General features: G+C 42.0%; 1 protein-coding gene and 1 long non-coding RNA gene across 3 annotated transcripts in view; one reads left to right on the top strand and one right to left on the bottom strand.

Moving 5' to 3' along the window:
* CBLL1 (Cbl proto-oncogene-like 1, E3 ubiquitin protein ligase) overlaps window positions 1-842 on the bottom strand; it is an 18,634-nt gene extending 17,792 nt beyond the window's left edge. The window contains exon 1 of one of the 2 annotated variants that reach the window (XM_014530859.1): window positions 510-842. In XM_014530859.1, coding sequence (XP_014386345.1) covers window positions 510-558 — 49 coding nt within the window. In that variant the 5' untranslated portion in view covers window positions 559-842. The remainder of the gene's footprint in view (window positions 1-509) is intronic. The other variant, XM_005858463.2, reaches the window with a different exon arrangement.
* Window positions 1-11,935, top strand: part of LOC102250362 — a 12,156-nt gene extending 221 nt beyond the window's left edge. The window contains exons 2-3 of the long non-coding RNA XR_001360004.1: window positions 857-1,061; window positions 11,760-11,935. This is a non-coding gene — a long non-coding RNA (uncharacterized LOC102250362). The remainder of the gene's footprint in view (window positions 1-856; window positions 1,062-11,759) is intronic.
* The last annotated feature ends 1,128 nt before the right edge of the window (window positions 11,936-13,063 follow it).

Genomic DNA, 13,063 nt, shown 5'->3' with positions numbered 1-13,063 from the left:
GCAACGGTTAGGAATCCCCCGGGGTCCTGGAGCGCCTGTCTCCTCCCCCAGGTCGGGGAAGAGTGTAAACACGCGCGCTTTGCAAGGCGTCCTCCGCGGGGAGGTCGCTGCCCCGAGGATGGCTGCGCTGCGTGAGGCGCGCAGCTGGAGAGAAGGGCTCCATGCTTACTGTCTAAAGGCCGCTTTGTCGTGAGAAGCTGCACTGACCCGGTTCCCACCTCTCACGTTCCTAACCATTGCAACACATTCGTAATGCGCGACTAGCATTTTCCAGCGAAAAACGCTCGCGCCGCTAGGAAGCCCCCGAGCGCGCATCCTAAGGACCGGACGCGGGCTCGGGCTCAGGCTAAAGGCGCGCGCAGCGCAGCCGCCCGGGGGACACCCCGCAGTGAGTGCGGCGGGCAGACGCGGGGGGCGGAGGGGGCAGCGTGTCGGGCTGGCGGGAAGGGAGAGGCTAAAAAGGAAAGGCCTGAACATGAGAAAGAGAGAGTTGCCACAACTGGCAGTACCTAGTTCCAGCTCTTGGTCCCGGGGGTTGACGGTGGCCGCCGCTTTCATGGTTCTCGGCCAGAACAAAGGGCAGCGCCGAAGCGCGGCTCCTGGGGAACTTGAGCGCAGCCTCCACCTCGCGGGCCCGGCTTATCGGCGCCCGCTCCCTGCTCCAGCCCTGGACACCTGCTGCCCTTGGAGTGAGCCGAAAGGAAGGAGCACAATTAGTGGGAAACACAAGCTGGGGAGTCGAGGGATTTGGGTTCTATTCGTGTCCTCCCTTGGTGACGACATCGTTCCTGGGTTATGCACGCTTTCGGTGCCGGGGTTCCTAGGTAAAGAGGAGGTGATGTTGGCCTCTTTACAGAAATGCTTTCCGTGGCCGGGAACTCCGAAGAGCGTGTGTGCAGCAATGAGCTCGATCGGTGCAGCTAGTAACAGCCTCCAGTGACAACAGGATCAGCGCTCTACCACTCCACTCTGCCTGCAGCTTGATGAACAAGTGAAGTACACTCACAAGGAAGGGCAATGAGGAATCAAAGTTACCTCTGCCTAAAGGTAACTTTTAAAATGTAAGTTTCTGAATTACTAAGTGGTTTTCAAGATGCTTTCAATGGCTGGGCTTATTTTTTGTTTTGGAGATGATGCGGTACTGATGTGATCAGACATTTCACCAATTTGGGGTGTAAACGAAGGGAGTTTTCACCGAGAAAGAGCCCTTTTTATTTTTTTCTATTCTCATAGTTAGCCTACGGGCCATGCTTCAGACTGATGCAAATCCAGGTTCTGAATAATATCACTGTCCACTGATGCTAATATTTATTTTTATTTTTTTAATATATTTTATTGATTTTTTTTTACAGAGAGGAAGGGAGAGGAATAGAGAGTTAGAAACATCGATGAGAGAGAAACATCGATCAACTGCCTCCTGCACACCCCAAACTGGGGATGTGCCTGCAACCAAGGTACATGCCCTTGACCAGAATCGAACCTGGGACCTTTCAGTCTGCAGGCGGACGCTCTATCCACTGAGCCAAACCAGTTAGGGCTGATGCTAATATTTAAAGAATTACAATGAAAAAGAACCTTCAAACTGTATTTTACATAATCAGTAAATCAGAAGTTTTGTCAGCGTTGTATGGTCCATCAAGTTATGAAAGTTTACTGAGGGAATACTCACTTATTTTAGATTCCCTGTAGATAAAATGTTAGATAAACATTTGTTGACTTAACTTGATTTGGCATCTGTTGTTTTCATGCATCTGTGCTTTATATTCATTTCTCCCTTAATTCTAGTTGCCTCACTTACCAGTGCAGTAATAGTGAGACAAAGTATTCTCTTTACCTAAATTGATAAGTGAAACTATACACAGACTTATATTTTACTACTACACCCTGGTATCTATTGTTGGTGACCTGCATGCTGTAATCGATCGCAGTTGCTTTATTGAAAGTTGGCATTCACATTTATTTTATAGCAGGGTACTATCCTAAGCTTTCAAAAACAAAACATCATCATGATAGACAATCTGAAGCACTGAGGTGCATATTTTCATCTTAGTGACAGACCTGATATCTTATGAATTACAAGCCAATGTTCTTCAGGATGTTTTGCTAGCTTTCCTTTCACGTAGCACTATTTATGCCATGAGAAATATAGGATGGCATCAGAGAGCTTGTTTTCCCAAGAACTTGTTCAAAACTCCTCAATACACGGTCAGGACATTCACCTTCATCTCCTTAATGCTGTTTCAGTTGTGTCACTCTGTAGTGCCTAAGACTGCAGAAAGTAAGAACTGTATAAATAATAGTCCCTAACTCAAGTACCACACAGGCTAGCATTTGTAGAAATAATTAAAAACATAATTAAATTCTATGTGTTTTGAGGGAATGCAGTGCTACCTACATTCAGAGAAAATAAGGAGCAGTAGGACTGAGGATAGTTAAGTAAGCTTTTGGGGGGGATTTAAGCTGAGCTTCGGTTAACAGGTAGGGTTTAAAGAGGAGAGCACTGAAAGAGGCATCTCAAACAGGAAAGAGTAACAGCACAGACAGGAAAGCTGTTACAGCTTCTATAGAGGACATCGATCAGCTTGAGTTGTACTGCTGATCCATGCTTTGAAGTACTGAAAAATAGAAGAAGGTATAATTGTAAAGATCCTTGAAAAGTAAGATTTCAAAGTAACAGTTAAGGAACATATGAACAAATTCTAGCATGATATATAAATGACATAATTTTGAGTGATATATTAAAAAGCAATGAGCAAATCTTAAATGGAGGGAGTGGGAGTGAATTAATACTGTTACATGTAAGAGAAAAACAATTGACTGAAAAGCCAGAGTTCCCTTCATTTTTATGTAATGTATCACGTTTATTGATTTGCAGATACTATACAAGCCTTGCATTCTGGAATAAATCCCACTTGGCCATGGTATATGATCTCTTTAATGTATTGCTGGATCTGATTTGCTAATATTCTATTGAGGGATACAGGCCTGTAACTTTCTTTGTAGTTTCTTTGTCTGGTCTTGGAATTAGAATAACGCTGGCTTGGAAAAAGACCTTGGAAGTCTTCCCTCCTCTTGAATTTTTGTAGTAGTTTGAGAAGGATAGGTATTAGTTCTTCTTGGAATGTTTGATAAAACTCACCTGTGAAGCCATTTGTTGCAGGACTTTTGTTTGCTGGGAGTCTTTTGATTTCTGCTTCCATTTCATTAGTTGTTATCAGCCTGTTCAGGTTTTCTGATTCTTCTTGATTGAGTTTTGGAAGATTGTTTCAAGGAATTTGTCCATTTCACCCAGGTTGTCCAATTTGTTGTCATATAGTTGTTCATACTATTTTCTTACAATCCTTTGTATTTCTGTGACATCAGTTGTTACTTCTCTTTCGTTTCTGTTTTTATTTATATGGGTCTTCTCTCTTTTTTTCTTAGTGAGTGTGGTTGAAGGTTCATCATTGATCTTTTATATTGTTCTTTTAGTCTCTATGTCACTTATTTCCGCTCTGATCTTTATTAATTCCTTCTGTCTACTTACTCTGGACTTTTCTTGTTGTTCCCTTCCTAATTCTTTTAGTTGTAGGGTTAGCTTGTTTATTTGAGATTTTTCTTGTTTCTTAAGGTAGGTCTTTAATGCTATGAACTTCCTTCTCAGGACTCCTTTTACTGTGTCCAATAGATTTTGGGTTCTTTTGTGCTCATTTTCATTTATTTCCAGGAAGTTTTTATTTCTTCACTCATCTCATTGTTAACCCATTCATTGTTTAATAACATGCTAGTTAGCCTCCAGGTGTTTGAATGTTTTTCAATTTTCTAATTGTAGTTGATTTCTAGTTTCAGACCAATGTGATCAGAGAAGATGCTTGATATGATTTCAGTCTTCAGGAATTTATTAAGACTTATGTTGTGTCCTAACACATGTGGTTTATCTTCAAAAATGTTCCATGTGTGCTTGAGAAGAATGTATATTCTGCTCCTTTGGGATGAAATGTTCTGTAAATATCAATTATATTCATCTGATCCAGTGTAGTGTTTAAGGTTGCTGTTCCCTGTAGATTTTTTTTGTCTGGAAGATCTCTCCATTGGCATCAGTGGAGTGTTAAAATCCCCTACTGTGATTATATTGTTGTGATCTCTCAGTGTCCATATGTCCATGAATATTTTCTTCATATATTTAGCGCTCCTATGTTGGGTGCATATGTGTACAAGAGTCATATCCTCTTGTTGGATCAATCCCTTTAGTGTTATGTAGTGACCTTTTCTGTCTCTTGTTATGGCCTTAAGATTCTCTCTTTGTCTTTAACCTTTGGTATTTTAATTATGATGTGTCTTGGTGTGGGTGTCTTCTTGGTTGGGACTCTCTGTGCTTCCTGAATTTGTGTACCTTTTTCCTTCACCAGGTTAGGGAAGTTTTCATCCATTATTTCTTCAAACAGGTACTCTGTGCCTTGCTTACTCTCGTCTTCTTCTGGTACCCCTGTGATGTGGATGTTGCCACTTTTTAAAAAATATATATTTTTATTGATTTCAGAGAGAAAGGGTATTGTAGCTGAGCTATCCCTCAAGCTTCTTACCTGTCGCATGTGGGTTCTGGGGCCTGTCCTTTCTGCATCTCCACCCTTCTTACCAGTGTCTATGTGGCTTCTTCTGTAAATCCTTATATTTCATTTCAGCTAGCTTTCAGTTGGTTATTCAAGTTGATTGCTCTATAATTTAGCTGTAAATCCAGTTTGGAACTGGAGCAGGTGAGTGTAGCTTCCACCTATTCTGCAGCCATATTGGATTCTCCCCAAAACGATTTCTTGATAGTAGATTTAATACCTATCAGTCCCTCAGTTGAGGAAAATACCAGGCATGGATTTGTGATTCCCATCTTAAACCTACCTATCGAACAAGACACTTGTTCATATGCCACTTTCTCCATCAAGCCTTCTCTTACTCATTCCTGCAACAAGTAATATATATAGTAGAGAAAGAGCTTTGGAATTAGGCAGAACTGGGTTCAAATGTCAACTTTTTCTGTGTGATAATTTGTCAATTACTTAAGCTTAATTTCTGTATCAATAAAATGGGGATAATGATAACTTTCCTTACAAAGTTGTCCTGATGATCAAAGGCAATAATGTCTGTGAAAGCTCTTTATTGCTTGCCAAATAACAGGCTTTTAATAAATGTTTATTTGCTTCATTCTTCTTAGTAATTATTGCTCCTTTAGAACATCCAGGCACTGTGTTTCTTTGAAGACATCACACTCTACTTCATATTGTGGCAATATACTTATTCTATCTACTGTACAAGACAGGCTCCATGAGGATAGTGTTCATTGGCCATCCATCTATATATATATATAAAAGCCTAAGTGATCATTACGACTGGTCAACCAGTCTCTATGATGCGCACCGATCACCAGGGGGCAGACACTCAACGCAGGAGCTGCCCCCTGGTGGTCAGTGCACTCCCACAGGGGGAGCGCCGCTCAGCCAGAAGCTGGGCTCACGGTTGGCGAACGCATCTGTGGCTGCAGGAGCTCTCCCGACTCAGCAGCAGTGCTTCTGTGCACCAGGCCTCTACTATTTCTATAATACACACTTCTTAGCAGACGGTGCTCACAAAATACTTGTTGACTTACTGAAGAATATCATCAGAGATACTAGTAATATGGCCCTATCAAAATAAAAATTTAACTTTTGCTCACAAATAAATGTGGCAAATGAATAAAAGCTCACAATAAAAAATAGCTAATTGGCCTACCAGCATGGCTTAGTGGTTGAGTGTTGACCTATGAACCAGGAGGTCATGGTTCAATTCCTGCCTGATCAGGGCATATGCCTGGATTGTGGGCTCTATCCCCAGTGTGGGGTATACAGGAGGTGGTGGATCAATGATGTTTCTATTTCTCTCTCCCTCTCCCTTCCTCTCTGAAGTCAATAAAAATATTTCTTTTAAAAACCAGCTAATTAGCCCTGGCTGGTGTGGATCAGTTGGTTGGAGCATTGTCCCATAAACTGAAAGGTGGCAGGTTCAATTCCTGATCAGGGCACATAGTTGGGTGCAAGTGGGAGGCAGACAATCACTGTTTCTCACATTAATGTTTCTCTCTCTCTCTCTTCCCCAATTCCGCTCTCTAAAATCATTTTTTTAAAGCTACTTATGATAGGAGGGCACTGACCACTAGGATTACAAAGAATTAGTGACCATTTATTACACCAATATTCAGAGTTCACTAGATAAAATGAGAAGAGATTATCTAATGCCAGAAGATAACAGTCAACGTCTTCAAACAGAAGGAACTCAAGCAGCATGGCATGTCTGAGCTTTTCTTGAGGGAGAAAAAACCCTATAGTGTGTGTGTGTTTATACATATACACATATAAAACAGTGAAATCCAGCCAATTAGAAGAGAAATTAAAATTTTAAAATAAGAGTGAATAACCGTGGTAAATAATTTATTCAACAAGTACTTATTAGTGCCACATACTCTTCTAGTCATTTTAATATATCAGTGAACAGAGCAAATAACCCATCTGCCTCTGTGAAACTTACATTCTAGTGAAATATAACTGGTTTAGATATATAACTTTATCAATACTAAACAATTATGGCTACAGAACAAAATGTGAACTATATAAACCTGAACAAAATAAATATGCAACAAAAAACTATGGATAGGTGACAGAAAGCATGTGAGTATTAATTTTTCATGGGTTGTCTACCTTTAATGTCTAAAATTAAAAAGTAGTTTAAAGTATTAATAACTTCTGCAAGATTTTCATAATTTCTTAACCTAGAAAGAGTTCTTACAAAGTAATATTCCTCATATTAAAGAAAAATATTTTTACCTCTTGTTCTTTTGTTATATCAAATTCAAGTAAAATGAATTAAAATTAGACTATTTCTATTAAAATAGCATCTATCATAGAGCATTGTACTAAACCATCGATAGAACTGACTCAGTGTTTTATGTTAATGAAGGGCTCTGGAATTTTAACTCTGAGTGACCTTAGGCAACTCAAGGTTTCCTTGTCTCACTTAACATATTCTGCAAAATAGTGATAGTTGTTCCCACCTCCTAGTGTTGTTTTGGAGGTTAAGTTAGACAATGAATTTAAATAGATTAACATGACATCTAACACAATGCCTAATAAATAATAAGCACTTAATGAATGTTAGTCACCTTCTTCATCTTGATCACCAGGCAGAGAAAAAATCCTGGACTCAAAGCTGTTAAGGAGATGATGTCCACTAGGTGGCACCAGCTCCCACTTAATATGGTATGCTGTATTCCACCAAATGTTTGAAGTCATATGAAGAGGCAGAAATAGAACTGCAGTGGTAACAAGACAGTGTGCATATATAGATATAAATATATGTGACCCACAAACTAAGTATTTGATCCATAATAATTACCAAAAGCATATCTAAAACAATTACAAGTCAAACGGGTTCTGGTTTGATTCCCAGACCGGAGGAGATTTCTCTGCAGAGACTTTGAGAAGCCCTCCTGTTTAGCATTGGGTGTGGTGGCGTGATGCTTGGTCAGGTTTGACTAACAACTGGGGCTTTTGTTTCCCAGAAATGTGTTCCTCCAGCTTTGTTTTGCTGAGCAGGGTGTGACTTGGAGAAGGCCCTGTGGAAAGTTAGAGATTTTTGTGTGCTGTGGGAGGAAACTTTTGCAGGGATGGACAAAGAAACAGACAGCTGACAGAGAGACAGAAACTTGGTTGGAAGTGCAGAAAAGTTCAGATAGGGAGGGTTTTTAGCAAGTTTTTTATGTGGTAAGGAAAAGCAATAGTGTTTTTGCTATTAGATAGGCTTTTCTGACATCTGAGAAAATGATCTTAAGATAGAGCAGGAACAGAATGGGCTGGACATTTCAATACTTTTTTTTACTTTTCTTTCTTGTTATCCATTTCTATTATCCCTAAATCTTCAAATAAAATCTTGTTTAGCCCAGCCAGCATGGTTCAGGGGTTGAGCATCGACCTATGAACCAGGAGGTCACGGTTTGATTCCCAGTCAGGGCACATGCCAGGGTTGGCTGCCTTCTGTATGCCCACTGTGGGGCATACAGAAGGCAGCCAATCAATGATTCTCTCTCATCATTGATGTTTTTATCTCTCTTTCCCTCTCCCTTTTTCTCTAAAATCAATAAAAAAATATTTTTTTAAAATCTTGTTTAAAATATGTTCTATTTTAGAGAGTTACAGGAGAAGTTTGTGTCCATCTTTGGGCTGGATTATTACACCAATTGGAACCAAATTACAGAAGTAAGGTGATGAAGTGTGTGAAATGTGAGATTCTATGGGAATCCTCGTTAATACTTAGAAAAATCAAATAAAAGCCTGGAAATCCTACAATTTCACAGGGTGGAAGACTTTGTCATTTGGTATTAAAGGACAGGGTAGTTCCAGAAGACTGGCCAAGTTAATACACTAATCCAGAGAAGGTCTAGGGGCTGCAGGTGGATCCAGAACAGGGAGTAGTTGACAGACAAAGCATAACGTCAAAAGTGAAGCGGGGATGGAACAAATGTGGAGCAGAATTAAGTTGGTTAAGAGAAGAAATTGAAAAGAACAATTACTTCTGAGCTTTCTGTTTAGAAAGAAAATAACAGCCAGTGGCAAGCCCATTCCTTCAGCTTCCTACCCCCCACCCCAACCTATCCTTACTTCTTTGCTATCCCAGAGGAAAGGGAATTCTTTGTCTTATATGTGCTAACTTTGCTCTTGTCTACACACCATCAGTTATCTATTCCCTCCCATACATGTTCCATTCTTTCATTACTGGTTCTATTCTCATGAAATATATATATAAAAGTTGAAGTTGCTACCTTTTAAAACAAAACAAAACTCTCTCTTGTCATTTTGCATCTTGTAATTACTGTCCTGTTCTTTTTTCCCTTCGCAACCAAGCTTCTAGAAAGAGCAGTCTCCCTGGCTACACTTCCTCTCTTCTCTTCCTGTTCCCTCCCTGCACTCTGGCCATGTTGCCAATACCCAACTGCAAATGGCCCCACTGAGGTTACCAGTGAACTTCTCCATGTTAAAATCGTGTGATTTCAGCCTGAATCTAAGCTCTCTGCAGCATGTGCAAGTGTTAATGTTTATTCAATAATTATTGAGCACCTACTATGTGTTTGACACCGTTCTAGGCACTTACTATGTGTTTGACACTGTCCTAGGCACTGTGACATATAGATAGAGGAGGTCCTGCCTCAAACGTGTAGCCAGGTTATGACATCAGAGTTATCTGGCCTGGGGCCAGAGCAAGGGGGATGCTGAGCCCCACAGCTTTGGTGGGGCAGCAAGCACTTATAAAAATGCCAACCTTTGATTAGCTTCCCTGCTTGCACTGCAGTTGAATTTCAGACTGCTTGCTCAAATGTTACTTACATCATATTATTAACAACTCTGTTACCAACATACTATCTTACAATTGCTGAAAATGTAATACTTTAGGAGGAAATGACCACTCCTTACGCTCCTAAACTCCACCTCTCCCCCAATTAAGCTTTCCTTATATCCTCTTGTAGCTTTTTTGTAGTGGGGTGGAGACTCACAGTGTACTTTCAAGGGACCTCTCACAGATCCCTTGCCCCCTTCCACCATGTAAAGACACAGTGACAATGCATCTTCTGTGAGCCAAAAAGTAGATCCTCACTAGATACCCAAACTGTCAGAGCCATAGTCTGACTTTCCAGCCTCCATAACTGTGAAAAATAAATGTTTGTTGTTTATAAGCCACTGAGCTTATGGCATTTTTTAAATAGCAGCCTGAATGGACTAAGACAAGCACCCATGGCACCAGGTGGGGATTGAGAACTGCTTTACATCGTGTGATCAAAGAAGGCCTCTTTGGGAAGATGACATTTAAGCTGAGACTTACAAAGAGTTAATTGTTAGAAAACTTGGGGGAAAGCCTGCCAGGCAGAAGGAAGAGTAAGTGCAAAGGCACTGAAGGACTTGGGATGTTGGAGTCATGAAAGGTCACCCGTGTGCCTAAAGCTGTGTAATGTGACAGTGTTTAGAAAGGCCACCCAAGAGAGAGGAACTGACAACAAAAGGGGCAGGATCCAGAGCACAAGGACAGGGGTTTGCTTTGATAAGAGCAGAAACACATAGCGTTTAAAGCTCTTTTCCCTTAGTTTTAACAATTTCACTCTCTCTCTTAATTCTCCCCCTTCCTCTCTGTTCCTCTTCAGTCTCCTTTTTAGAACCCCTCCCCTTAATTTTGGTTGTCAGCAGGGTTCTGTCCACAACTGCCTTCTAATTATCCTCTCTACATTTTCTTATCCCTAACCACCAGGCTGGACCACTCTTGGGCTTCACACTCTCATATCTAACTGTAGATATGCATTTAGTCTCCCAGATTAAATCTCCAGCCCAGGCCTGTCCTCTGACCTTCTGATTTAACTACTTATTTGACACTCCACTTAGATGGAAGTATCTTGACTTTGACATATCTGAACTCGGGATTTTTTAACTCCACCTCCCCCAACATACAAAACACAACATGAATGGAAGCAGGGCAGGCAGAGGGGTTTGCTTATTGGTGGCCCAAGTTTCACCTCTGTTCATAACTTCAGCCCCATTCTTTGATACAGACTTGAAGGTTTTTTTATGTTTTATTTTTTAAAATTGATTTTAGAGAGGGAAGGAATCACCAACATGAGAGAGAAACACCAATGGGTTGACTCCCACACCTGCAGCCTTTTGGTGTATGGAAGAGCGCTCCAACCAACTGAGCCACACCAGCCAGTACTGAAGTTTTTAATTTTTAAAAAAATTTAAATTTTTTATTGTTGAAAGTATTACATATGTCTCCTTTTCCCCCCATTGACCTCTCCCCAGCCACTCCGCCCCCCACACACACCTGTCAGAATGACTATCATCAACAAATCAACAAACGAGTACTGGTGAGGATGTGGAATAAAAGGAACCCTCATGCACTGCTGGTGGGAATGCAGACTGGTTCAGCCACTGTGGAAAGCAGTATGGCGTTTCCTCAAAAAATTAAAAATGGAACTCCCATTTGACCCAGTAATCCCACTTCTAGGAATATATCCCAAGAAATCAGAAACACCAATCAGAAAGGATATATACACCCCTATGTTCATAGCAGCACAATTTACAATAGCTAAGATTTGGAAACAGCTCAAGTGCCTGTCAGCAGATGAGTGGATTAAAATACTGTGGTACATCTACACAATGGAATACTACATGGCTGTAAAAAGAAAGAACTCTTACTATTCGAAACAGAATGGATGGACCTGGAGAGCATTGTGCTAAGTGAAATAAGCTAGTCAGAGAAGGATAAGTATATGTGATTTCACTTATTTGTGGAATATAATGAACAACCTAACCTGATGAACAAAAATAGATCCAGAGACATAGAAACATTGAACAGACCGTCAAATCTCAGAGGGAAGGCAGCTGAGGGGGAGGGGGGATAAGAGAGCAACCAAAGGACTTGTATGCATGCATCTAAGCATAACAATGGACACGGACAGTAGGGGGGTGAGGGCATGACTTTTTTTTATGTAAAATAGCATTGTCAACATTGGAGCTTACCAATACTTTCAGCACTCCTTTCTGACCTAGACATTTGAGAGGACTTTGTCCACATCCTTGAAGTTAGGCATGGCTATGGCACTTACTTTAGCCTCTGAAATGTGAGTGAAAGTTACACATATTGCTTCTGGATGGAAATATCTAAGAGAAGGCACACAATTCTCTTTGTTACCTTTTTTTTTTAAACTTTCTTTGTTCCAGGTTATCATTTGTTGAGGTGTAGATGTCTAAGATAATAGAGCCTGGAATGCTGAGCCATCATGTGGAAGAAAACTGCCCAGAGAGTCATTAGACCCACAGCAAACTCTGAGCAAGGAAGAAAATAGAAGAAAAAGTGCCGGAAGCCGGTCCATCCTTGCTGCTTGACACAGTTGCTGCAGGGAAGGAATATCTGCACAGCATATGTTTCAAGGGACCTCATTCTCTCTAAAAGTCAATGGGAAAAATGTCCTTGGGTAGGGATTAACAAAAACAAAATAATTCTCTAGGTGATAGGATTTTATACTAATCCTAGGGTATAGACATTTAGATCGAAAGGCGGGTCCTTAGGGCTGGTTTGCTGTAAAATCAGTGACTCTTGATTAGATTATGTTTATAGAGGTTATTTAGGGAGATTAATTAAGGCGTGAAATTAATCCTATCTAAAGAACTCTGAAATATAATCTTTAGAAGAAGGAGGCGTGGCCTTTAGAGAATCAGTATAAAAACACTCAGGGAGCCCAACTCAACCTTCTCCAGAACAGAGTGTCTTGGGAACTCAGCTGGCTGGGGAGACTTCTGGAAGAGACTGCAGCCACACATCAAGGCTTGGTCCTTGAGCTGACCTCTTCCTATTTTTCCTGCTACAGAAAGCCCTGGATCTGCTCCTTAGGTGAGTGCACGATTGCCCATTTGCACTATTCTAAAGAGAAACAGCGGCCGAGGCGGCCCCAGAGAAGAACGAGAGGGCGAGCGAGCGAGCGCGGCGCTCCCGGGCCGGCCTGGCCCCCTCTCCTCACCGTTTCCACCTTTTCTCCTCTCCCCCCCAAGTGGAGGCCCCCTCCGGGGCGGGGAGGACCAGGACCGGGACTGGGACCGGGAGTGAATTCCCCTAACTCCTTCACCCTCTCCGCGCAACTGGCCCCGGTGTGAGGAGAAGGCCCAGCCCAGCCCTGCCCGGCCCACGTCGTATGTGAGGAGCACCAGGGCCAGCCCACGGGCTGTCTTGGGCCTGGTCCGGCCCACCGGGTGTGTGAAGACCGGGGCGAGCCGAGGGGAGGGGCCTGGTCCAGCTCAGCTGGTGTGTGAGGACTAGGGCCCCAGCCAGGCGAGCCGCTGCTGCAGCGATGGCCAGCTCCCAGAAGGCCCTGATGCTGGAGCTCAAGTCCCTGCAGGAGGAGCCGGTGGAGGGCTCCCGGATCACCTTGGTGGATGAGTCCGACCTCTACAACTGGGAGGTTGCCATCTTCGGACCCCCCAACACCCTCTACGAAGGCGGCTACTTCAAGGCGCATATTAAATTTCCT

The sequence above is a fragment of the Myotis brandtii genome, unplaced genomic scaffold, assembly GCF_000412655.1.
Source record: "Myotis brandtii unplaced genomic scaffold, ASM41265v1 scaffold1186, whole genome shotgun sequence".
NCBI classification, from domain to species: Eukaryota; Metazoa; Chordata; class Mammalia; order Chiroptera; family Vespertilionidae; genus Myotis; species Myotis brandtii.
The sequence above is the reverse complement of the archived record's forward strand: the minus strand, read 5'-3'. Positions and strand labels throughout refer to the sequence as shown.